Source organism: Bos javanicus, chromosome X (assembly GCF_032452875.1).
Source record: "Bos javanicus breed banteng chromosome X, ARS-OSU_banteng_1.0, whole genome shotgun sequence".
NCBI classification, from domain to species: Eukaryota; Metazoa; Chordata; class Mammalia; order Artiodactyla; family Bovidae; genus Bos; species Bos javanicus.
Genome location: NC_083897.1, coordinates 132,023,662 through 132,047,299, shown reverse-complemented (window position 1 = coordinate 132,047,299; position 23,638 = coordinate 132,023,662). Strand labels below are relative to the sequence as shown.

Below are 23,638 nucleotides of genomic sequence, written 5' to 3'. Positions count from 1 at the left end.
ATCATTAATACCTTATTTTCCCTGCAACATCATTTTCCACAGTCAAGTATAAATGCTGAGTTTTGATTATATGATTTTTATTCCTCTTCATACCTACATTTTGATTGCACTTTATACCTTATGGTTACAAACAAAAATATTCAGCATCATGTCTCAAATCTAAACTTTAGCATTCTTCCAACAGAAGTTTAGCTTCCAACCTACTGCTAAAGTATAAATCAGTCTTGCTAATCTCAGACTTATTAGCTCTCTCTCACTTGTAACTGAGTGGTTCTTTAGGAAATATAGGTTTATGGAAGTAGTAAAAATGTTCTAATACTTACACAGGGTGGCATCTGTGGTGTCTCCAAAGAACGCCGTATTTCTGAAACTAGTTCACGAAGGCGGTTAATTTGACTATTGATGATTTCAGTAAGTTCTTGCAAATTCTGTTACAATAAAAAAATTTAGTGTTCCTTTTTGGAAAAAAACAGTAACATATAAGAAAATGCCAATAAACCAAATTTTGACTGCCAGAATCAAAGAAAGTTCTCAAGCCATCAGAAATTTCTTGTTTCCCACTTGATGCCTGGTTGTTGGTGATCCAGAGCCAAGCTGGCTGAGATAAAGCACCCCAACTTCCCACTCAACTACTCCATATCATACAGGCATTTGAAGAAGCTTGAATACTGGAAAGTAAATGTACCACAATTCCTATAAGCCATCACATTTATGATGGAGTCATTTTACATCAAGGAAGGTGCTTTTTTAGGAAAGAAATGTTCAAATCTGCTAAAAGGCAAAAGAGCCTCTTTCCATACAATGTCAGTATAAACTAACAGGCAGAGAGCGGCCCATTCCAGAAAGAATAGTGAGCCAAATACAATAGATGTTTGGCTTCAAAGTATTTTACAGTCATGCAATTAACAACCTTACAAAACCTTTGAGTACACAGCCCCTCTATGCCAATCAGTATGTAACTGATAAAACCCGAAAAATCCTGAAATACACAGAAATTTCATTCAGGCAAAAATACACTTATACAAAGAGGTCAGAACCACTACCTCATTCATTCATTAATTCAAGTTAAACGTTCACTGGGGGCTTACTACCTGTCAGAACAACTTTGCTAGATGCTGGGAATATGGACACTAAAAAAAAAAAAAGAAATACTCCTGCCCTAAGGAACTTCTATTTTAGCTGAAGAGAGAGAAAAATAGACAATATCAATAAATAAATTGATTAGCAGCCTAGAACAGTGTCCATGCACTGGCAGCATCAGTATCACCCACAGCTTGTCAGAAATGCAAAAAAAAATCCCCCACCTCAGACCTGCTGATACAGGAACTCATCGCTAGGAGAGAGCCCTCCAAGTAATTCTAATGCATGATCAAGTATGAGACTCACTGGCTTATTACACTGGGATAAATAGCACAGGGTCTAGGGGGACAAGGTTGAGTTCAAATACTAGAGTTCTACCACTTATTAGCTCTATGAACTTGGGCACTTAACTTCTCTATGCTTCAATCTTCTCATATGTAGAATTGGGGGTAAAAATCTCAAAAGTTATCCTGAGGACAAAATGAGGTAATGGAGTCTTATACTGATATTAACATAGTAATTATAGTACATAATAACCAGTCCAATAACGCTCATCTATTATTATTATTACTACCAGTGCCATGACACAAGTAATAAGTGTGCACAGAAAAAATGGGACCCAATCCAGACTGGCAGTCATGGTAGGCTTTTCAGAGAAGGAAATGACTATGTTGAGAATTAAAAGGTGAGAAACTATTTGCTTGGTGAGGATGCATGGAAGGGCATATAGAACAGAAAGAACAGAAAATTCTAAAAGACCAGAACATGAATTAGCATAATATATTTAGGGAACTATCTATGGCTTAATACAAAATGTGAAACTTAGAGGAAAAAGCATTGGGGAAGAAAGCTGGGGAGGCAAGAAGCGCCATTTTGAGATTTTCACCCAATAGAAACTCAATCATGGGAAAGACATGAGGCAAACTCATCTTTAGAAAAGATTAAAATGCAAAATGGTGAGGATCTGAATCAAAGATGTGGTGGTTAGGATGTACAAGAAACTGTTTTGAGTGATATTAAAGAAAGAGAATCCTTAGGACTTGGTTAATGGGGGAGAGGGGAAGGAACTAGTCAAAGATAATGTCTGGATTTCCAACTTAATTAAAGACATGATGGTAGTTAACCTGAGAGAGGGAATATGGAGAAAATTATTTTGTACACATTATACCGAGTTCTTCAGCAGGCATTGGCTAGATACATTCATGATTCTGGGGCCATGAAAAGTGGCAGAGGCTAAAGACATAGATTTTGGAATCAGAATTGTATCAAAGCAAAACCTTTGATAGAGAGAATCATTCAGATAGATTTAGACTGAGCAGAGGGGGACCAGTGGACAGCACAATGAACTTACAGGAGAAAGATGTAATTTCAAAAACAGAACAACACTTTTAATAATCCAAATGCTCCTAGACACTCAGGATGATATCACACAATAAAATAAAAATATTAATGCTATAAAACAGTGGCAATCAGAAAATAACAAATTACTGACAATTACAAATATAATTGATTGTGCCCCCAAAATACAAACACAACATCAGGAAGACAAAGACAAGGATATCTCTCAGAATGCTGTACATAGGTCAGAGACAGAAAATGAGATGAACATTAAGCAACACGGATGATGTAAGAGTTGTCACATCCAATTACAAGTCACTCCAGGGACTTTGCTAGTGGTCCAGTGGTTAAGAATCCACCTTCTGATGCAGGGGACGTGGATTCAACCCCTGGTCAGGGAACTAAGATCCCACACACCATGTGACAACTAGGCCCACATGCTACAATTAAGATCGATGCAGTCAAATTAATTAATTTTTTAACAAAATAAAAATTACTCCAGAGGGAATAGAGTATATGGAAAGGAAGAAATGAAGAAAAATTCTATCAGAGCTAAAGAATGGCACAAATATTCAAACTGAAAGGGCCCATGGATACATGGGAAAAAAATAAAGATTCTAAAAGTTTCCAAAGCCAGAGAAAAAATTTCACCTATAAAAAAAAAATCATAATACTAACGGACTTCTCAAGAGCACTTGATGCTAGAATAGAATTTCAATGGGAAAGTAATTTTGAATCTAGAATTGCATACTCAGCATGTGTGACAATTATGGGGCATAAGAGACATAAAAGGACACAAAGAAAATTTCAGATATACAAGGACTGAAAATTCAACTCCTATGCAACTTTCTGTGGGAAAAAAAATGTTTAAAAAGTAGTTACTCAGAGAAAATTGTAAAGAAAGCAAGAGGAGAATCCAAGATGAAGAAGCCATGGGATCCCAGAAACAGCAGGCAGTCAAAAGAAGTACTGAGATGACAGTTATGCCTCTAAAGTAATTGGTGCAAATTATAACAGGAAGGATTTGTTTGCAAAAAATTACGTAAAGAAGAAAGCAGACTCTATTCAACATGGAAATGACTCTGAAGCTCAAAAATCCTAGCAAAGAAATAAAAAGGCATATTTCTCCTTTCAACAAAAGTAGTCAGCAGAAAATCCAAAAGAAATAATCTTCTATAGAAGAAAATATTTAGACAAATAAAAAGTCACTGTTCAAATAAATCCAACTAGAATATGACATGATTTTGAGCACTGTTGGAAGACAGGAGAGAATCCGTTGACCTTGATGCTTAGGACCCTGACTAATAGAAAATTAGCAACTTAGCAACTTATAAGATTATATTTCTTAATTAATTCAAAATAGATTAAAGACTTGAATGTAAGACCAGAAACAATAAAACTCTTATAAGAAAACATAAGCAGAAAGTACCTTGACATCAGTCTTAGCAAAGTTTTTTTGGATCTGATTCCAAAGGCAACAGCAACAAAAGAAAAAATAAACAAATGGAACTATATCAGACTAAAAAGAAAAAAAAAATTCTGCACAGTGAAGGAAACCATCAACAAAATAAAAAGGCAACCTATTGAAGGGGAGAAGATATTTGCAAATTATGTATCTGATAAGAGGTTAAAAACTAAAACATATAAAGAACTCATAGAACTCAACAAAAAACAAACAAACTGATTAAAAAATGGGCAGAGGACTTGAACAGATTTTCCAAAGACATACAGATGCCCAATAGGCACATGAAAATGATGCTCAACATTTCTAATCAGGAAAACACAAATCAAAACCACAACATGATATCATCTCACAGCTGTCAGAATGGCTATTATCAAAAGGACAAGAAATAACAAGTGTTGGCAAGGATGTGGAGAAAAGACAACCCTCCGTGCTTTTGGTGGGAATGTAAATTGGCACAGCCACTATGGAAAATAATATGGATGTTCCTCAGAAAACTTAAAATAAAAATACCATATGATCCAGCAATTCCACTTCTAGGTATCTGTCCAAATAAAATGAAAAACTAATTTGAAAAGATACATGCACCTCTACGTTCACTGAAGCACTATTTACAATAGTCAAGATATAGAAACACCCTAACTGCCCATCAATGAATAAAGAAGATGTGGTATATATACAGACAGTGGAAAAGTACTCAGGCGTAAAAAAGAATGAAACCTTGTCATTTGTGACAACATGGATTGCTAAGTGAAGTAAGTCAAAAGAAGACAAACACCATGATTTCACTTACATGCAGAACCTAATAAACAAAACAAAAGTCATAGATACAGAAAACAGTTGGTAGCTGCCAGAAGGGAGTGTTGTTGCAGGGTGGGCAAAATGGGTAGAGTGGATCAAGGGATACAAATTTCCAGTTGTAAAATAAATCATGGAGATGTAATGTACAGCATGGCAACTCCAGCCAATAACGCTGTACTGCAAATTTGAAAGTAACATAAGAAAAGTTGTCATCATAAGAAAAAAAATTTGTAACTGTATGGTGACAGATGATAACTAGACTTATTATGGTAATCATTTTGCAATGTATAAAAATGTTTAATCATTACACTGTACACCTGAAATTAATATCATGTTGTATGTCAATTATGCTTCAGTTAAAAATAAAGATATATGTTTCCCTATGAGGCCAAAGATACCATTTGGTTGTATAGAAAATAATGTTTATAAAATCCTAGCACTGTATGTACTGATTAATTTTTATTTCTGTAAATAATTTGTATCTAAAACATGGAAGGCTTAGTAATAGTTTACAGAGCAGAATTTATATATTTGTCAGTGTTAGGAATGTGAGAAATGAGCATTAGAAAGAAGATAAATGGAGGACAGTGTATGGAATGGAAATGTCTAATTCTTATACAATGGGGTGTGATTACAGTTAAAAGACTGCTGTCTAAAGCTGACAGAACAGGTAATATAAGTTTAATAGCAAAAACTAACAGAGAGCAATAAACTATAAATTCAGTATAACTAATTTCAGAGTGGGGAAGATGAAAGAGCTAAATTCCTAATTTTTCAAAGTGATAAGTTAACAGTTAACACCAAAAGTTAACACAAAAAGAAATAGGGTGTATTATTTGTATAATGATAGAAACTACAAGAAGAATTTAAAATAGACTGTTAAAAGTGGTTACCTCCAAGGTATAGGGCCAAAGGTGGAGAAGAAAAGACTTTCATGTTTCATTTAAGCCATTGTCTATTCTTTAACTTTTCTTTGAACTGTGTGTATATGTTTTACTTTTATAATTAAGAGAGCTAAAAACAGGAATTCAGGCCCTTAGATAACATAAATGACATTTAAAGAACTGGGTTATAAAGATAAGCAGAGAGAGAAGATGACAGCTAGAGAGGGATAGGAGGCCAAAAGAAGTGATTTTAAAGAATAACAGTGGGAGAATGAATATGCTGAGAGTGACAGAGACAGAGGCTGAAGATCCAGGAAAGAGGAGGGTGATGGATGAAGGGAGGTGTCTGAACACAGGGAAAGAGGATCAGATGCAGAAACCAGAGGAAGTGATAGTGTTAGCCTTACAGGGGGAACCCTTTTCCCCCTCCAGCGGTCAGGAAGGAGGTTGGCAGAGATGGAACTAGGCAGGTTTGTGGGCTGTGAGAAGAATCGGGACTTGGAGGGGATTTCTGCTCCACGCTTCACCATTTTCTCCATGAAATAAGCGAGAAGGATTGGGGTTGTCTGAGGGTCACCAGTCCCCAGCAGAGGTCCTCCCCTCTGCTTCCCAGCCTGGCTGGACAGGGCTGGGGTTTTACTAAAGGGGACGCTGGGAAGGATAAAAAACAACAGGTGGAAGTGCTGCCCCGTGTGGCCTAGACTGGGAAGAGAAGGCGCTGAAGACAGGAGGGAGCCGGCACAGGAGGAGAAATGGAGAGGATCCCCCAGGGCCCACTGCAGGGCTGTGACTCTGAAACCTGGGCATGTCTGATGGGAGATGCTGCATCCCACCGCGTCTTGCACAATCGTTCAGAAGGTCCTGGCAGAGCCCTGTCAACCTCATTCATCAACCTCGTGGATCCTGATGTAAAGCAGGCTGGGCTAGCACTGCTCAAAATCAGAACTCCCTACTTAGCCCCTACGTTCCTGCTCTCTGTACATCCTTCCCCAGAAGACACCAAAAGTCCCCTTTACGTGTTCCACTTCTGTTCTCAATAGTGATAATGATAAAGACTCTCATAAACACTTCTTACTTTTCAAAGTATGTTAGTTCATTGTATCAAAGAAATGTTATATGTTAAGAAACATTTGTTATAAATGTTCATTATTGCTAGGGTATGCAGCTCACAAAATCCTTGATAGTTACATACTTCTATCAGTCTCCACCAATATGTCAATTTTTACAAAATCCCCTCAAAATTATATAAGATATACTCATTAAAAAAACAGTGGTGGGCTGCCATTGTACTTCAACTGAGATATTTTAACACGCATTTAGGCATAATAAATTTCATCCAAATCAGCCAACTTCCTTAAAAGAGAATATTGGAGAAATTCAGTATTGAACAGTCTAGATGAAAGACACTTAACTACAGTTGACCAGTTATGGGCTATATTTTTTAAAAAACAAAAACCATATTTTTATTTCAAGTTTTTCACTTAGGAATGTTGTTCTAAGTAGATATTTTTTAAAGTATCACAATGGAATGAATAATCATAGAGAACTTGGCATAGCAAAATTTCTATTAATAGTACAATGACACTCATGCTGCAACTAAAAGATCTTGCAGGCCACAATGAAGATGGAAGAACCCACAGGCTGCAACTAAGACCCAGAGCAGCCAAATAAATAAATATTATTAAAATGAGTACAATGACATTAAATGATGTAAAGAAAATTATAATCAATATTTTGGAAAACTACATTTAAGACACAACTTTGATACCTGACAATAGCGTTGGAGTCGAATAATTTGGTTATGACGATGTCCATTAAATAAATCTTCAGCTGTATGGTTCTATTAATATCAGAAAAATAAGTAAGTCAATACTTAATATCTCTAGGAACCAAATAAAGCACTAAAAATATATACTTTGCTCTATATTAATTGTTTTCTTTTTTACCTCAATAGTATTTCAGAAATCTACAATATAAAGCATAGATGAAGTAAAACCAAACCCCAGAATCATGAGGATGAAAAAGATAAAAGCCAATTAAAAAGAAGACTAAAAGAATGAAGTTATTATATAAGCTAAGATTAAGAAAAGCTCCTGAATATTCATATGAACAGTTTATAATATACATACAAATAGACATAGTCATAAATGTATGTGTATGCTGAATTAGTAGACACACTTATTTCCTAGCTCTGTCTACTAAGTGGGACTAAGATCTACTAAGTAGGACTAAGATCTTGCTACACAAGAGTAGCAATGAACACACCTAGCATCCAGAGCTTGGTTTCTAAATACCACTCTCCAATAAAAGGAACCAGAGGTGAATTGAAAGACAGGTGAATTCCAGAGCTGGGACAGGGAAAAGTATATATGAGGCTAGAACATCTTGTAATGTCAGAAAATATGGAATTGCTCAAAAAAGAAGGAGAATGTCAAAAGGTCACAGGAGCCAGAAGGAGCTCTCAATATATCATCAAAGCTGTAAAATTTGATTGATAAAATAGTGGCAATATTGGATTATAATGTATATAATACAATAAATGCCCACCAGTCCATATTGATATAAAATATATAACTGAATAAATAGGGAAGAAAAGATAGTTATTCCTTACAAATTAATTCCACAATAAATACAAAGAAATAAGGGAAACAGAAAGTCACCAATAGGCAAACACCACAGTAGTAAATGTTGCAGATAAAATCCACGGTAAAATCCATGAGCTAACTCAACACCAGAGAAGGCAATGGCACCCCACTCCAGTACTCTTGCCTGGAAAATCCCATGGACGGAGGAGCCTGGTAGGCTGCAGTCCATGGGGTCGCTAGGAGTCGGACATGATTGAGTGACTTCACTTTCACTTTTCACTTTCATGCACTGGAGAAGGAAATGGCAACCCACTCCAGTGTTCTTGCCTGGAGAATCCCAGGGATGGGGAAGCCTGGTGGGCCCCCGTCTATGGGGTCGCACAGAGTCGGACACGACTGAAGCGACTTAGCAGCAGCAGCAGCAGCAACTCAACACAGAGCAAATAGTTGAGGACAGGATATGAGCACAAAGTATACTCCTTCCCAAAATATTTATTAATTACAAAGGGGAAATAGTAATTTTACAATGAAAAAATCCAGACCACCACCAGATGATTGGTGTTAACATCACCAGTAAAAAGACATATGGACATCTCAAACTTCTGATATGATTCATGAGGAGACAACATTGTGTATGTGGTGTTCTTGCCAAATTGCATAATTTCAATCTATTCAAAAGAAAATATCAGACATACAAAAATCAAGAGACACATTTTACAAAATAAATGATTAGTACATTCATCAAAATGGTCAAGGTCACAAAAGACAAGGAAAGACTAAGGAGTTGTCACAAACTGGAAGACGCAACTAAAATCAATGAGGAATACTGGATTAGAACAGAAAAAAGACTGGAGGAGAGGGGATGGTGAAAATCAAACAAGGATGCAGTTTAGCTAATTGTAAGGTACCAGTATTAATATCCTGGTTTTGAAAACCGTACTGTAGTTAAACAATTACCATAACTTTAAGTTACGCAGGTCAGTTAACATTAAGGAAAATTTTGTGAAAGACAAGAACTCTCTGTAATGTATTCGTAACTCTTCCATAAATCTAAGTGAAAGAAAGTGAAGTCACTCAGTCGTGTCCGACTCTTTGCAACCCCATGGACTGTAGCCCACCGGGCTCCTCCATCCATGGAATTTTCCAGGCAAGAGTACTGGAGTGGATTGCCATTTCCTTTTCCAGGGGATCTTCCTGACCCAGGGATTGAACCCCGGTCTCTTGCATTGCAGGCAGAGGCTTTACCGTCTGAGCCACCAGGGAATCCCCCATAAATTTAAAACCATTTAAAAAATTAGAAAAGTTACTGAAGCAGGGTACAAAACCACTATGAATTTCTATTAGATAAGGAAAAGAGAAAAATAAAATGGTAAAGTACTCATGTAAGAGAAATATTTCCTTGGGCTCACAAGTTCAGAGTAACTCCACAGTAAATGAAAGCTGAAAAGAATTTTAATCACTGTCTTTATGACAGTAAATGTGAATATATTTGGCAATTATCAATTAATACTACAAAAATATTCAGTCTGATGTACATTCATTAATGACACTTCCACGTTCTCCACAATCAGGTGTTCATGTTCTTACATAGGGAGGGTTTATTAATAAACCAAAAGGAAATATAAAAGAAAGAATTGAAAGAAAAGCTTTAAGGCTTCAAAGGCCTAAAGGACCTTTGCCCATTGCAAGCATTACAATAACATGGAAAGATATTTGCAGAACTGTTTTCTCATTAAGTCAACTATACTTAGGACAACATTTTCCATTAAGCTTAACCCCTTATGTACTTTAGGATGGAAAGACTAGTCTTCTAGTAATCTGGTACCAGAACTGCTTTAAAAACAAATATTTCTAACCACAAAGAACTAATGTTGTATGACTTTTAACTTTCAAATAATCCAACAGTGACACTCTGTGGACAAAGCAGGAAGCACTTAAGCACCGGTTTTTCTTAATAAAATTACTCTAAGACACCTTAAATCCCTTTTTGGAATAAAACACAGTATAAATAAGTAAACAGACAGAAAATAGCCATTTGATTTAATTATAATAACTCTTTATTCTAAGGATAAATTATGAACTATAAGGATAATTTTAATAGAACTATACCAAGTAACTATCAGTGTCTTTGTTTTTAAAATTATCTGAATTAGCCCTGCATCACAAATTTATTAGGCAGTAAAAATTTTATGGAATTATAGTAGATTAGTATAAAAACAATATTGTCATCTTACCCTTCTACAATGCTTTATGCTTTTCAAAGTACTTCCACATAAATATGTCAAAAACCATGGCTCTTGGAAGGCAAATAACACTATACCCCAAAGATTAAAACATCAGGGCTGACAGAAGTTAAAAGAACTGCCTACAATAATTAGGTGGTATTACTATCCTCATCCTCATGTAAGTAAATTACTGTATTTTCTGTTAAACTTAATTATAAACAGTTTAATAATCTATTTTATTCAACTTCAGAGATCTAGAAGCATAGCACAATATGATGAAAATGTAAAATAGCACAACCACTTCAAAAAACTGTTTGTCAGTTTCTTATAAACTTTAATCTACCCTGTGATCCAGTATCTCCACTCCTGAGGATTTACCCAAATTAAATGTAAACATATGTTGACAAAGAGACTCCCATAATAATGTTCACAGCCACTTTACTTGTAATAACCAAAAACTGGAAACAACCCTAAAGTCCATCAAAAGGAGAATGAATAAACAAATCATAGATATTCATACAATGGAATATTACTCAGTAATAAATGGAAATGAAATATTGCTACAACCAGATGAATTTCAAAACATCACTCTAAGGAAAAGAGACCATGGCATGAAAGAATGCACACTGTGTGAGTCTAGATATTGTAAAGTTCTAGAACAGGCAAAACTAATCTATGATGGAAAAAAACATCAGAATGGTATTTCAAGGTTCAAGGGGATGGAAACTTACTGGGAACAGTTATGAGGGAACTTTCTGGGATGATGTAAATATTCTTTACCTTGATAGAGGGGGGCATACATATTTGTTGAAACTCGCTGAACTTAAGATCTCAAGTTATACTTAAGATCTGTGCATTTCACTATATGAAATTAAACCCAATCTATTAAAAGAAAGCTGAATGAAAAAAAGAAAAATTTTCACTTTACTGTACAAACCATGTGATCATCTTCTGGAATAGATAGTCGCGCTTTTTTGCACAACGGCACAGACTCCACTTCCTCTGAGTCAGGGTTACCTCCTTTTAAAATTGCCAGACATGAAACTATTTGGCTATTTAATGCTTCAAAATCTTCCATGTCTAAAAAGCAAATGCATAAAAAAGTTACTTAACACACTTACGGCTTTAATAAATTTAATATGGATAGATATGTTTTCAGAATGCCAACTCAGGTTGAATTGGAGTTCTAGCTGAATTTTAGAGAGCAACAAAATGAGAATTCTTCTATTAGTGCTTTAGGATAAACTTTATTGCCCACAAGTAGGAATAAGAACACAGAACAAACATGGTTCCAAATTCTGAAGCAAATGCTTTACAATCTAAATGCTACAGCATAAGTGCTGAAAACAAATGAACAGAGCATGAGTCCTAACTGCTCTGGTCAAGGAGTTCAGAGGCTTTTCACTCAGGGAGGCTGCAGGCCTCCAAATTTAAGTCAGGAGTCTTTTCGAGCTTGGGCCTCCACCATGGTGTGGCCTGGGCAGACCACTAAGACATCAGCTTCTCCCCTGACAGGTGAAAACTGGGCGAAATTACATCTAAGGTCATCTCAATGCTAAAATTATGACTGCTTCCATAGTTAAATTTTATATTAAACCTAAATAACTGCATGTGAAAAATAAGCCAAAATCTCTTCTAGAATTATGAAGGCTCATTTATGGTTGAGTCATTCATCTCTGCAACCAGAAAAAGACATTGAGTGCAATGCTATTATAGCATATCTTGCTGGGAGGGTCGTTCATGAGAGAGTTAATACCCTTTATCCATCCTGAGCCAGAGTAGTAATAAGAGGCAGAATGATAAGATTCGAGTTTCATCTCTTTTCCTATTTCCTTTTCATTCTACAGTAGAGATACTAGTCATGAACGAAGGTTCAGAAGCAAGAAATCAAAAGAGATAAAGACTCTCAAGTTAGATAAATGCTGACTAATATTGTGGGGAAAATTCAATTATGAAATACCTCCAATTTGAGCTATAACCTCACTTTAAAAAAAAACTCACTTTTTATTTTTAAACTAGTTGCTTTTTTCTGACTAATACAAGCTATGGATAATTAAACTGTAGTGTTCTCATACAAAGAAAGAACTACACAGCAATGGGAATAAACCAACTGCTGCTATACACTGTGAGAATGAACCTCACAACCAAAGCATTGAGTAAAAGACACAAAAGAGAATATAGTTGTGATATCATGAATTTATAATAAGAAATATGTATTTGGTCTCTATCCTGGTTTCTACCACTGAGTTCCTAATATCCTTAAAATGTTTTAAGTGATGAGTGATCAGATATCTTTTGTTATGTTATTGAGGTTACTTTTGGAACGTCTCTGGATCACCTAAGGATAGAGGCTGGTCACCAGAGGAACCAACCACGTGACTAGTAGATGGGCACTTCCAGTCCCATTCCCCTAACCTCCAGGAGGGGAGAGGGGCTGGAGGTTGAATCAATCACCAATGGCCAATGATTTAATCATGAATATGAAATAAAGCCTCCATAAAAACTCAAAGAGAGTTCAGAGAGCTTCCGGGTTAGTGAACACATGGATATTGAGGAGAGTGGAGCTAGGAGAGGGCTTGAAAGCTCTGTGCCCTTTCCTCATACCTTGCTCTGTGCATCTCTTTCATTTGCCTAAGTTATATCCTTTTATAATAAACCGTTATTCCAGTAAGTAAAATCTTTCTCTGAATTCTGTGAATCTCACTAGCAAATTAATCGAACCCAAGCAGGTTGTGGGAACCTCTGATTTGTAGCAAGTCGATCAGAAGCACTGGTAACAGCCTGGGCTTGTGACTGGGATATGGGCAGGGGGAGACAGTCTTGTAAGACTGATATCTCAACCTGTGGAATCTGACACTATCTACATTAGGCAGTGTTAGAATTGAGTCGAATTCTCAGACACCCCGCTGGTGTCCAAGAATTGCTTGATGTTGTGTGGGAAGCCCCAACACACTCAGTAGAAAGATAATGTATGATCTGACTGACCTAAAACTCAATCTAAAGACAGACAAAAATAATCAATGGTGAGAGACATCAAGACAGCACTACCTTGCAAGAGAGTACTGACTAAAAGGGAGGTGAGAGCTGATTCTGGGGAGCTCATAACCTTCTATCTTTTGGTGTGGGTGTTGGTTATATGTGTGAATTAATTTGAAATTTTATGCTGTGTATTTATGATTTGTGCATATTTTTGCATGTGATAAATTTCTATAAAAAGTCAACCTAAAATTAAGTTCTTTATAAAAAATTCAGAATCTAAATTAAGTAATCCATCACTAATAAATATCATAACCCTGAAATACAATTCCTTTTCTCTTTTTTTTTTACTCTCTATTTTATATAGTAGTTTGACCATACTGTAAACTGAACAATTTTGTATGCCATTTATAATTTTTAAAATATTTTAAATGCCTGCATAATATTCCATTATGTGTATGTCCACAGGTTATGTTATCTGTTTTCTGTTGCAGGACATTAATACAGCTTTCAGTTGCTCACTATTTTGTTATAATGATGTGTACACATTCAAATGTAAATAGTTATGTATATCTCTGAGTAGTTCCTTATAGTGGATATATAGAAGAATCCCTAGGTCAAAGGCTATGAATCTTTCAGGGGCTCTTGACAGGTGCTGCCAAAATGTCCAAAAAGGTTACACTAATTTACATTCATAAAAACTGTAGTGCAATTGTTTTTCTCCATTAACACTAAAACAAATCATGTAAAAATTGCTAATCTGATAAATGAAAGTTTATTTCATTTTTGTATCCCATTTTAATTTGCATTTCTCATTACTAATTCAGTTGAATATTTTTCAGATGTTTTCTATCTATTAAGAGTTCTTGTCCTGTAACTTGTTATTTTTCATGTCCATGTCCTCTGCTCATTGCCCTATTAGAGTTTCAGTGTTTCCTGTTTGATTTGCATGATGTCTTGCTATCTTAAGGATAGTAACTCTGGAAAATGCATATTTTCAGGAAATACTTTTCCCAGGTATTGATGTAATTTTTGAGGTCTGAGTTTGTGAGATAGGGAGGGGTTATTTGTCCTTAACTTTATCAAATTAATTAATATTTTTGTGCTTTCTTGAACTGCTTCTATACTCAATCTTCCACTAGGATTAGAAAAAAACATTCAACTATGCTTTCATCTAGTCTTCCATACTTCCATTTACTGCATATTCAGCTCTTTAATTCATCTTGAAATTATTTAAGAGTGATGTGAGGCAAAATCAAGTGGGCTTCCCCATTTCTAATAGTTAACCATTCATACCAGCATGATTTGCTACGTAATATGATATTCATATTAATATACTGTAGTATATTAACTCTAAATTCTTTATTCTGTTTATGATCTTCCTATTGCATTAAATCTGGCTCCCTACTTCAAAACTAGTACCATAATATTTCAATAATTGTACTTTTAAATGTTTTGTGTGTTTGATATGGTAAATTACCACCTGTCCATTAAATAGGTTTTCCCAAGGCTTTTTAAAGGTACACTAGGGTATTTTTTTCTCAACCAGGAAAAATTTGTGTCTCTCCACTTACTCAAGCCTTTTTTCATGACCCTCAGTAAAGTATGTGCTTTCCTTTCATATAGGTTCTGCTATTTTTTTATTCCTTACAATTTTAAATATTTATTTGTAGCCATTATCTTTGGGGTTTTTTCCCTATATATCTTCTAAATTGATGCTGGTATGTGAGAAAATAATCTGTCCTTATAATTTAAAAAAATTATCTAAACTGCCCCAAGGAAAAAAAATCTCAACAGATCTATAACAAGTAAAAAGATTAAATCAATCACCACAAACCTCCCAGTAAAGATAAGGTGTGGACCAGCTGACCTCAATGCTGGATTCTACCAAATATTTAAGGAGAAATTAACACACCGATCCTTCTCAAACTCTTCCAAAAAATTTAAGAATTACTCTGATACCAAAGTCAGATAAAGACATAAGAAAAACAGGCCAATATCCCTTATGAATACAGATGTAAAAAATCCTCATCAAAATATTAGCAAGTCTAATCCAACAGCATATTAAAAGAATTATTCACCATGACCAAGAGGGATTTATCCTAGGAATGCAAGGTTGGTTTAACATAAGAAAAACAATCAATATAACACATCACATTAACAGAATAAAGAGGGGAAAAAAACAAGATCATATCAATTAATGCCAAAAAGACATCAGACAAAATCCAACACCATTTCTTACAAAAATTCTCAGAAAACCAGGAACAGAGGGGAAATTCCACAACTAGATAAATGGTATTTATGAAAACCCACAGCTAACATCACATTCAGTGGTGAGTGACTTGAAAACTTTTCCCCTACGATCAGGAGCAAGACAAGGATGTCCACTTTCACCACTATCAACATTATACTAAAAATCTTAACCGGAGCTATTAGGCTGTCTGGAGGCAGAAATGCCAAATCACTCCAGTACACTAGCTGTGAGAACCCCATGAACTGTATAAAAAGGCAAAAAGATATGACACTGAAAGAGGAGCCCCCCAGGTCAGAAGGTGTCCAGTATGCTACTGGGGAAGAGTGGAGGACAACTACTACTATCACCAAAAAGAATGAAGTGGCTGGGCCAAAGGGGAATTGACACTAAGTTGTGGATGTGATACGTGAGGAAAGTAAAACCCGATGCTGTAAAGAACAGTATTGCATAGGAGCCTGGAATGTTAGGTCCATGAATCAAGGTAAATTAGAAGCAGTCAAACAGGAGATGGCAAGAGTGAACATCAACATTTTAGGAATCAGTGAACTAAAATGGACAGGAACGGACGAATTTAATTCAGATGACCATTATATCTACTACTGTGGGCAAGAATCCCTTAGAAGAAATGGAGTAGCCCTCATAAATCAACAAAAGAGTCCAAAATGCAGTATTTGGGTGCAACCTTAAAAATGACAGAATGATCTCAGTTCTTTTCCAAGGCAAACCATTCAACATCACAGTAATCCAATACTATGCCTCCACCACTGATGGTGAAGAAGCTGAAGTTGATCAGTTCTATGTAGAGCTAGACGACTTCCTAGAACTAAAATCAAAAAAAAAAAAAAAAAAGATGTCCTATTCATCACAGGGGATTGGAAGTAGGAAGTCAAGAGATACCTGGAGTAACAGGCAAATTTGGCCTTGGCATACAAAATTAAGCAGAGCAAAGGCTAACAGAATTCTGCCAAGAGAAAGCACAGGTCATAGCAAACACTCTTTTTCAATAGCACAAGAGACGACTTTACACATGGACATCATCAGATGGTCAAAACTGAAATCAGATCGATTACATTCTTTGTAGCCAAAGATGTAGAAGCTCTATACAGTCAGGAAAAATAAGACATGGAGCTGACTGTGGCTTAGATCATTAGCTCCTCACAGCAAAATTCAGGCTTAAACTAAAGAAAGCAGGGAAAACCAGTAGGTCAGTCAGGTACGACTTAAATTCCCTATGAATACACAGTGCAGGTGAGGAACAGATTCAAGGGATTAGATCTAGTAAACAGAGTGCCTGAAGAACTATGGACAGAGGTCTGTAATACTGTACAGGAGGCAGTCAACAAAACCATCCCAAAGAAAAAGAAATGCATGAAGGCAAAACGATTGTCTGAGGAGGCTTTACAAATAGTTGAGAAGAGAAGAGAAGCAAAAAGCAAGGGAGAAAGGGAAAGTTACACCTAACTAAATGCAGAGTTCCGGAGGATAGCAAGGAGAGACAAAAAGCCTTCTTCAGTGAACAATGCAAAGAAATAGAGGAAAACAACAAAGAGTAAGACTAGAGAACTCTTCAAGAAAACTGGAAACATCAAATGAACATTTTATCCAAAGATGGGCACAATAAAGAACAGAAACGGTGGAAACGTAAAGATCTAATAAAAGCAGAAGAGATCAAGAAGAGATGGAAAGAATACACAGAGGAAGTGTACAAAAAAGATCTTAATGACTCAGATAACCACGACGGTATAGTCTCTCACTCAAAGCCAGATTTTCTGGAGTGTGAAGTCAAGTAGGCCTTAGGAAGCACTCCTTCTAATAAAGCTAGTACAGATGATGGAATTCCAGCTGATCTATTTAAAATCCTAAAAGAGGATGCTATTAAAGTGGTGCACTCAATATGTCAGCAAATTTGGAAAACCCAGAGCAGTGGCCACAGGACTGGAAAAGGTTAATCCTCATTCCAATTCCCAAGAAGGGCAGTACTAAAAAATGTTCAAATCACTGGACAATTGTACTCATTTCCCATGCAAGTAAGGGTATGCTCAAAATCCTGCAAGCTAGACTTCAGCATTATATGAACTGAGAACTTCCAGATGTTCAAGCTGGGTTTAGAAAAGGCAAAGGAACCAGAGACCAAATTGCCAATATTTACTGGATCATAGAGAAAGCAAGGGAATTCCAGAAAAACACCTACTTCTGCTTCACTAACTACACTAAAGCCTTTGACTGTGTGGATCATAACAAACTGTGGAAAACTCTTAAAGAGATGGGAATACCAGACCATCTTACCTGTCTCCTGAGAAACTTGTATGCGTGTCAAGAAGCAACAGCTAGTACCCTACATGGAACAACTGACTGGTTCAGGATTAATAAAGGAGTACAACAAGGCTGTTAACTGTCACCCTGTTTATTTAACTTATATGCAGAGCACATCATGTGATATGCCGGGCTAGATGAGTTACAAGTTGGAATCAAGATTGCTGGGAAAAATATCAACAACCTCAGTAATGCAGATGATACCACTCAAATGGCAGAATGCAAAGAGGAACTAAAGATCCTCTTGATGAGGGTGAAGGAGGACAGTGAAAAAGCCACCTTAAAACTACATATGAAAAAAACTAAGATCATGGCATCTGGTCCTATCACTTCATGGCAAAGGGAAAAGGTAGAAGCACTGACAGATTTCCTCTGTCAAGCCTATGATCTGTACAGATGTGAGAGCTGAACAATAAAGAAGGCAGAGCACCATAAGAATCGATGCTTTCAAACTATGGTACTGGAGAAGACTCTTGAGAGTCCCTTGGAAAGCAAGCAGATCAAACCAGTCAATCTGAAAGGAAATCAACCCTGAATACTCTTTGAAGGGACTGATGCTGAAGCTGAAGTTCCAACTCTTTGGCCACCTGATTCGAACAGCTGACTCACTGGAAAAGACTCTGATGCTGGGAAAGATGGAGGGCAGAAGAAGAAAGAGACAGAGGATGAGATGGTTGAATGGCATCACCAATTCAATGGACCTGAACTTGGACAAACTCCAGGAGATGGTGAGGGACAGGGAGGTCTAGCGTGCTGTAGTCCATGGGGTCATGGAGAGTTGGACACAACTTGGCGACTGAACAACAACAATTAGGCAGTCTTATGCTACCCTGAACACTTACAGATGATTAAAATTATAAATATATATATATATATATATATATTTTACCACAATAAGAAAACTACTTAGCTACCGTCTGTGAAATCTCCTAAATTTTTCTTTCAGTTAGATAAGATAAAAGGGATCTAACTAAAAGTACTGCTTTGCAACCTCCTTTTTCTACTAAACATGTATTAGTCTTTCCAAACACAAACCTCTAGGTATACTGCAATCACTTTAACAGCTTCTCAGTTTCCTACCATGCAAATAGGCCATGAATAATCTATTTAACCAGTCCCTAACTCATGTATATTCAAGTTACTTCTAAAGTTTTCCCTCTGGCAAAGAACACGGCTGAACAGTCTTGCACTTCTGCAAGTAGTCCTGTGGGATAAATTCTTAGAAGCAGAAATGATAGGTAAAAGGGTATCCACAACTGAAAATTCTCCTCTATTTCTTTCCATACTAAGGAGGGCTATTGTTGATGTTTATAATACACTAAGAAAGCATCCTGTTGGTCTTGTATATAGTTTTAAAACCAGAACCAATAAAAAGTGATGACTTCTGGCATCATTTAGACCAGGGTTGGCAAACTACAGCCTGCAGACCAAACCCACCCTACTGCCTGTTTTTATGTAGCCCAGGAGCTACAAATGGTTTTAGTTGAGGGTTTTTTCCCCACATTTTTAAGTTTTAAATTTTAAAAAACACACACAAAAGAAGAATATTTCATGAGATGGAAAAATTATAGAAAATTCAGCATCTATAAAGTTTTACTGAAACACAGCCATATACTCATCTACTAATATAATATTCTTTTCATGTTTCAACAGCAGAGCTGAGTAGTTGCAACAAGAGGCCTTACAACTGCAAATCTTAAAATATTTACTATCTGGCCCTTTACAGAAAAATTTTGCTGACCTCCAATCAAAGCAGCAATATTTCAATGTTTTAAAGAGTAGTAAACCCACTGTTTCAAAAGCTACAGGTGCACTTGGCTACCCCAGCCAATTTTCAACATGCCAGCATTTTGGAAACAAAGATCTCTAAACCAACCTATAGATAGTTTTGCACTAATGTAGATCCAAAAAAATTCTTAAGCAGTATTCCTTAAGTCTCATGCAAACAATTACACACTACAATATATAAAATAGATAGCTAGCAAGGATGTACCATACAGTATAGGGAACTCTACTCAATAATCTGTAATGACCTATATGGGAACAGAATCTTAAAAAGAGTGGATATATGTATATCACTATGTATAACTGATTCACTTTGCTGTACAGCAGAAACTAACACAATATTGTAAATCAACTATACTCCAATAAAAATCTTAAAAAAAAAAAAAGAGTAGTAAACCCAATTCTCTATGCAAACAGCGAAGAGCATACTGTCATAGTTAATGAAGGGATGTTCCCAAGGGGTTAATGTCTCCTGGCTCTGTGTATAAATGAGGAGGCAATGGGTCTCCCATTTCCTTGTGATTGTGGCTGAGAAGCAACAACTAGAAGGACAAGTAGCTAGAGTTCTGGCTGCAGGATTATACTTTCCATGGACTTTTTTTTGGGTGCTAATGTAAATAAAATGCTGTGTTTTGAATTTCAAGTTTCAAATGTTTGTTGCTTGTATACAGGGAAGGTACTGATATTAACCTTGTATCCTGAGAATCTTGCTATAACTGCTATTTATTAATTTATTTATTATATAATTGCTTGCTATAATTGCTTAGGAGGTTTTTTTGGTGATTCTTTGAGATTTTCAACATAGAAAATCATGTCATCTATTCCATGGACTCTTGACCCAAGCTGTTTCTCCCAAAAGTTCAGTTTTAGCTTTGCCACCAAATAGTTATAATTTTAGTTGCCAGATATAAATAATTTTTTAGAGACAAAATATACTCTCCCCAGTGCTTTCCAAGGCTACCTCCCCACTCCCCATAGAATAAAAACAGAAAAAGAGACATGACAGAGCTTAAATAAATGGAAAATGCAAGCACAAGTAAACACAAAGCTTGGCCTTCTGACAATAAAGACTTAAGGTAAGAGAAGAATGTTTAAGCAATTTACTGGAAATGGGGACTGGGGATCAAAATTACGCACAGGAGGAAATTTAACAAAATTACCATGTGAAAATACAGGCAGTTCCTCAGGGATATCACTGTCATCTTCAGAATCTGCTAGTAGAAGCAACACTTCTTCATCAGAAGAGTTCTCAGTAAAATCTGTATCAAAGTTTTGTATTAGCACAACATCAACATCATCATCATCATCATCATCATCACTGTCTTCTCCAACAGATAAAACTATACAATCTAAGAAGAAGCAAAGAGAATGTGTAGATTAGATGCCACATTAAATAAAAAGTTTCTAGCAAAAACCACCTTATAAAGTTATGGAGTGTTTAAAATACATTTTAGCTGAAAAAAATTAAATATTTTCATATCTCCAATCATCGCCAAGTTAGCTAAGAAATCAATTGTTTAGTATAAAGCTTAGAGAGATATATGTATACATAAACACAAATAGTATTATTTCTAGGACCTTCAGTTCTATAGAGCAATAAATTTCTTCTTTAAGAAATTAGACCACCTGGCCCATGCACTGTGTTCAGTGATATGCTTTTAACTTTTAAATGATACAACTGAGATTATACAACCACACTCTGGGGTGACCATGAATTTCCAAACTTGTTCTCTAAAAATTAATATTAATCTTTAAGATACTCATACACATATCTTTATTTTCTTTCTCCTAATTTGCATATTTACCATAAAACACAGAGGCTGCCCAATCTGTCTTTGATCAAACAAAGCCTCAAAATCAATGCCCCAATCTCAAAAGATGTTATAATGAATCAACTCGCTAGCTTATCAATTCTATAAACTCAAAATTCCACATAAAATGTTGGTGCTGAGTATGCTGTAGGGTATACAGAAGTAGAAACATAAGGCACACATGAAACATATATTATGAACCAATGTTACCTCAGTGAAATGCAAATCTAAAAGGAAATAACAACAAAGTTGCAATATTTTTTAAAAGTCTACATAATGGCTGAAAGTCTTGGTCCTTCTTGGACCCCAACCCTGCCTGACAGAGAAAAGAAAGAATAAAAGATCAACTTGTTCCAAAAAGTCAGCACGAAGTACTCAAAAAATAAGTGGCTAAATATCAAAAGCCCATAATGTTCTGGCATCCCTAGAGAGGCGGTGGGGAGGCGGGGGAGGACGGACACCCCACCCCACAAAGCGCTGCTACAATTTGAGGTTAGAACTCGCTGTGCCAGCAAAGCAAATCCTCTCCTCCCAGGAGTGCCCCAGCCATTAAGCCAAATCACTTTCCTGTGCAATGCACAACATGCCACACTCTGCAGCTGCTGGTGGCGCAAGCACCAGAAGCCTTGCAATGAAGTTCAAAATAAAAACTGTGACTGCACAGAACTGCTTGTGTGCCAGTGTAGCACACTGCCCTCTGGAGGGCGTGGGAAACAACTGAGGTGGCCCACCCTCTGGCACGGTGAAGACTGAGACTATTCTACCGCCACTAGAGGCCCTGGAAATAAATGCCGCCCTCATGCCGGAAACGAGGCTGGCTCTCACGACATAATGGCGCCATTAGACTCGGCATCCTCTGGTATCACCTCAAGTCCCAAGGACGCCATAAACGCCAGAGACCTGAAAACCTCAGGATCCCCTCCACCGCCCCCGCCCCCCAGAACGCCATGAACTCTACAACTGCCTTGAGCCCCAGAATCCCCTTAAGCCCCTAGGACACCAGAAAACCTGCGCCCCACCCCCCGCCCCTTCATGCCCCGGGACGCCATGAACCTAGGACTCCATTATGTCCAGATAGCCTCAAGCCTCAGGGATGCCATGAACCCCAGAACCCCCCAAAGCCCCAGAACCCCCCAAAGCCACAGAACCCCTAAAGCCCCAGAACCCCCAAAGGCCCCAGAACCCCCAAAAGCCCTAGAACCCCTCAACCCTGGGAACCCACAAGCTTTGGATCACCTCTAACCCCTGGGGCACCATGAACCCTGGGACCCCAAAAGCCCCAGGACCAGCTAGAGTCTCTCGAACACCCTAGCCCCAGGTGTGCCTGACCAATATGGGACTGAAGCCGAGAGGCCATAACCAGTCGTGCCCTGACCAACACCCGGTCAGTCCCGTGGTCGCCCACGCAACCCTCTAAATGGACTGGGTTCAAACCATATCAGAACCTTTCCCCGAACCAGGTAAGGAGAAGGAAAAGCTAGTGGGGGTCAGCTTTGGGGGCATCTTACCATCCTCGTCAGACATTGTGAGGCGGGATGCCCAGCTCTGAGTACCTCAGGCTGGGCGTCTGCGCTGCTGCTGGAACACGACCTGCCTCGCCGAATAACTGCCACAGACTGAGGTGCGGAAGCCAACGTACGCAAACCACCCAAGCTTCTACGGCTGCGCAGTAGTGCCCGGCTCCCCCGTAGGGGAGGGGGAGACCACGCAGGACGCAAAGTGTGGCGGTTTGCCTCCCTCCCTTTCTAGCTAAGTGTACTTTTTCGACACATTTAAAAAAAAAAAAAAAGTGAACTAGTAGCCATCAGGGTAATTCCACCTTAGGAAGCTTGTAGAATGTAAAAGATTTGAGTTCAGACTTTATCTAAGGTTTTCTGAGTTTTGTACTCATATTCAACACCAGCTTTAGGTACAAATCTGGGAATAATCCAACTTTCAAAATGCGCCTTTAATAAGGCCCACTAAACCTGTGCTTTCCGGGTGGCGCTAGGGGTAAAGAACCTGCCTGCCGATTTAGGGGACATAAGAGACGGGGGTTCAATCCGTGGGTCGGGAAGATCCCCTGGAGGAGAACATGGCTATCCACTCCAGGATACTTGCCTGGAGAATCTCCATGGACAGAGG

The 23,638-nt window shown here is 37.3% G+C and overlaps 1 protein-coding gene across 1 annotated transcript in view; it reads right to left on the bottom strand.

The window, feature by feature from the left end:
- The window catches only part of BEND2 (BEN domain containing 2), a 62,985-nt gene extending 39,846 nt beyond the window's left edge, over nucleotides 1-23,139 (bottom strand). Inside the window, exons 1-5 of the mRNA XM_061408845.1 lie at nucleotides 23,023-23,139; nucleotides 20,864-21,052; nucleotides 11,313-11,455; nucleotides 7,334-7,405; nucleotides 324-428 (exon numbers count right to left, since the gene is read on the bottom strand). Coding sequence (XP_061264829.1) covers nucleotides 324-428; nucleotides 7,334-7,405; nucleotides 11,313-11,455; nucleotides 20,864-21,052; nucleotides 23,023-23,038 — 525 coding nt within the window. The 5' untranslated portion in view covers nucleotides 23,039-23,139. The remainder of the gene's footprint in view (nucleotides 1-323; nucleotides 429-7,333; nucleotides 7,406-11,312; nucleotides 11,456-20,863; nucleotides 21,053-23,022) is intronic.
- Nucleotides 23,140-23,638: the final 499 nt, after the last annotated feature.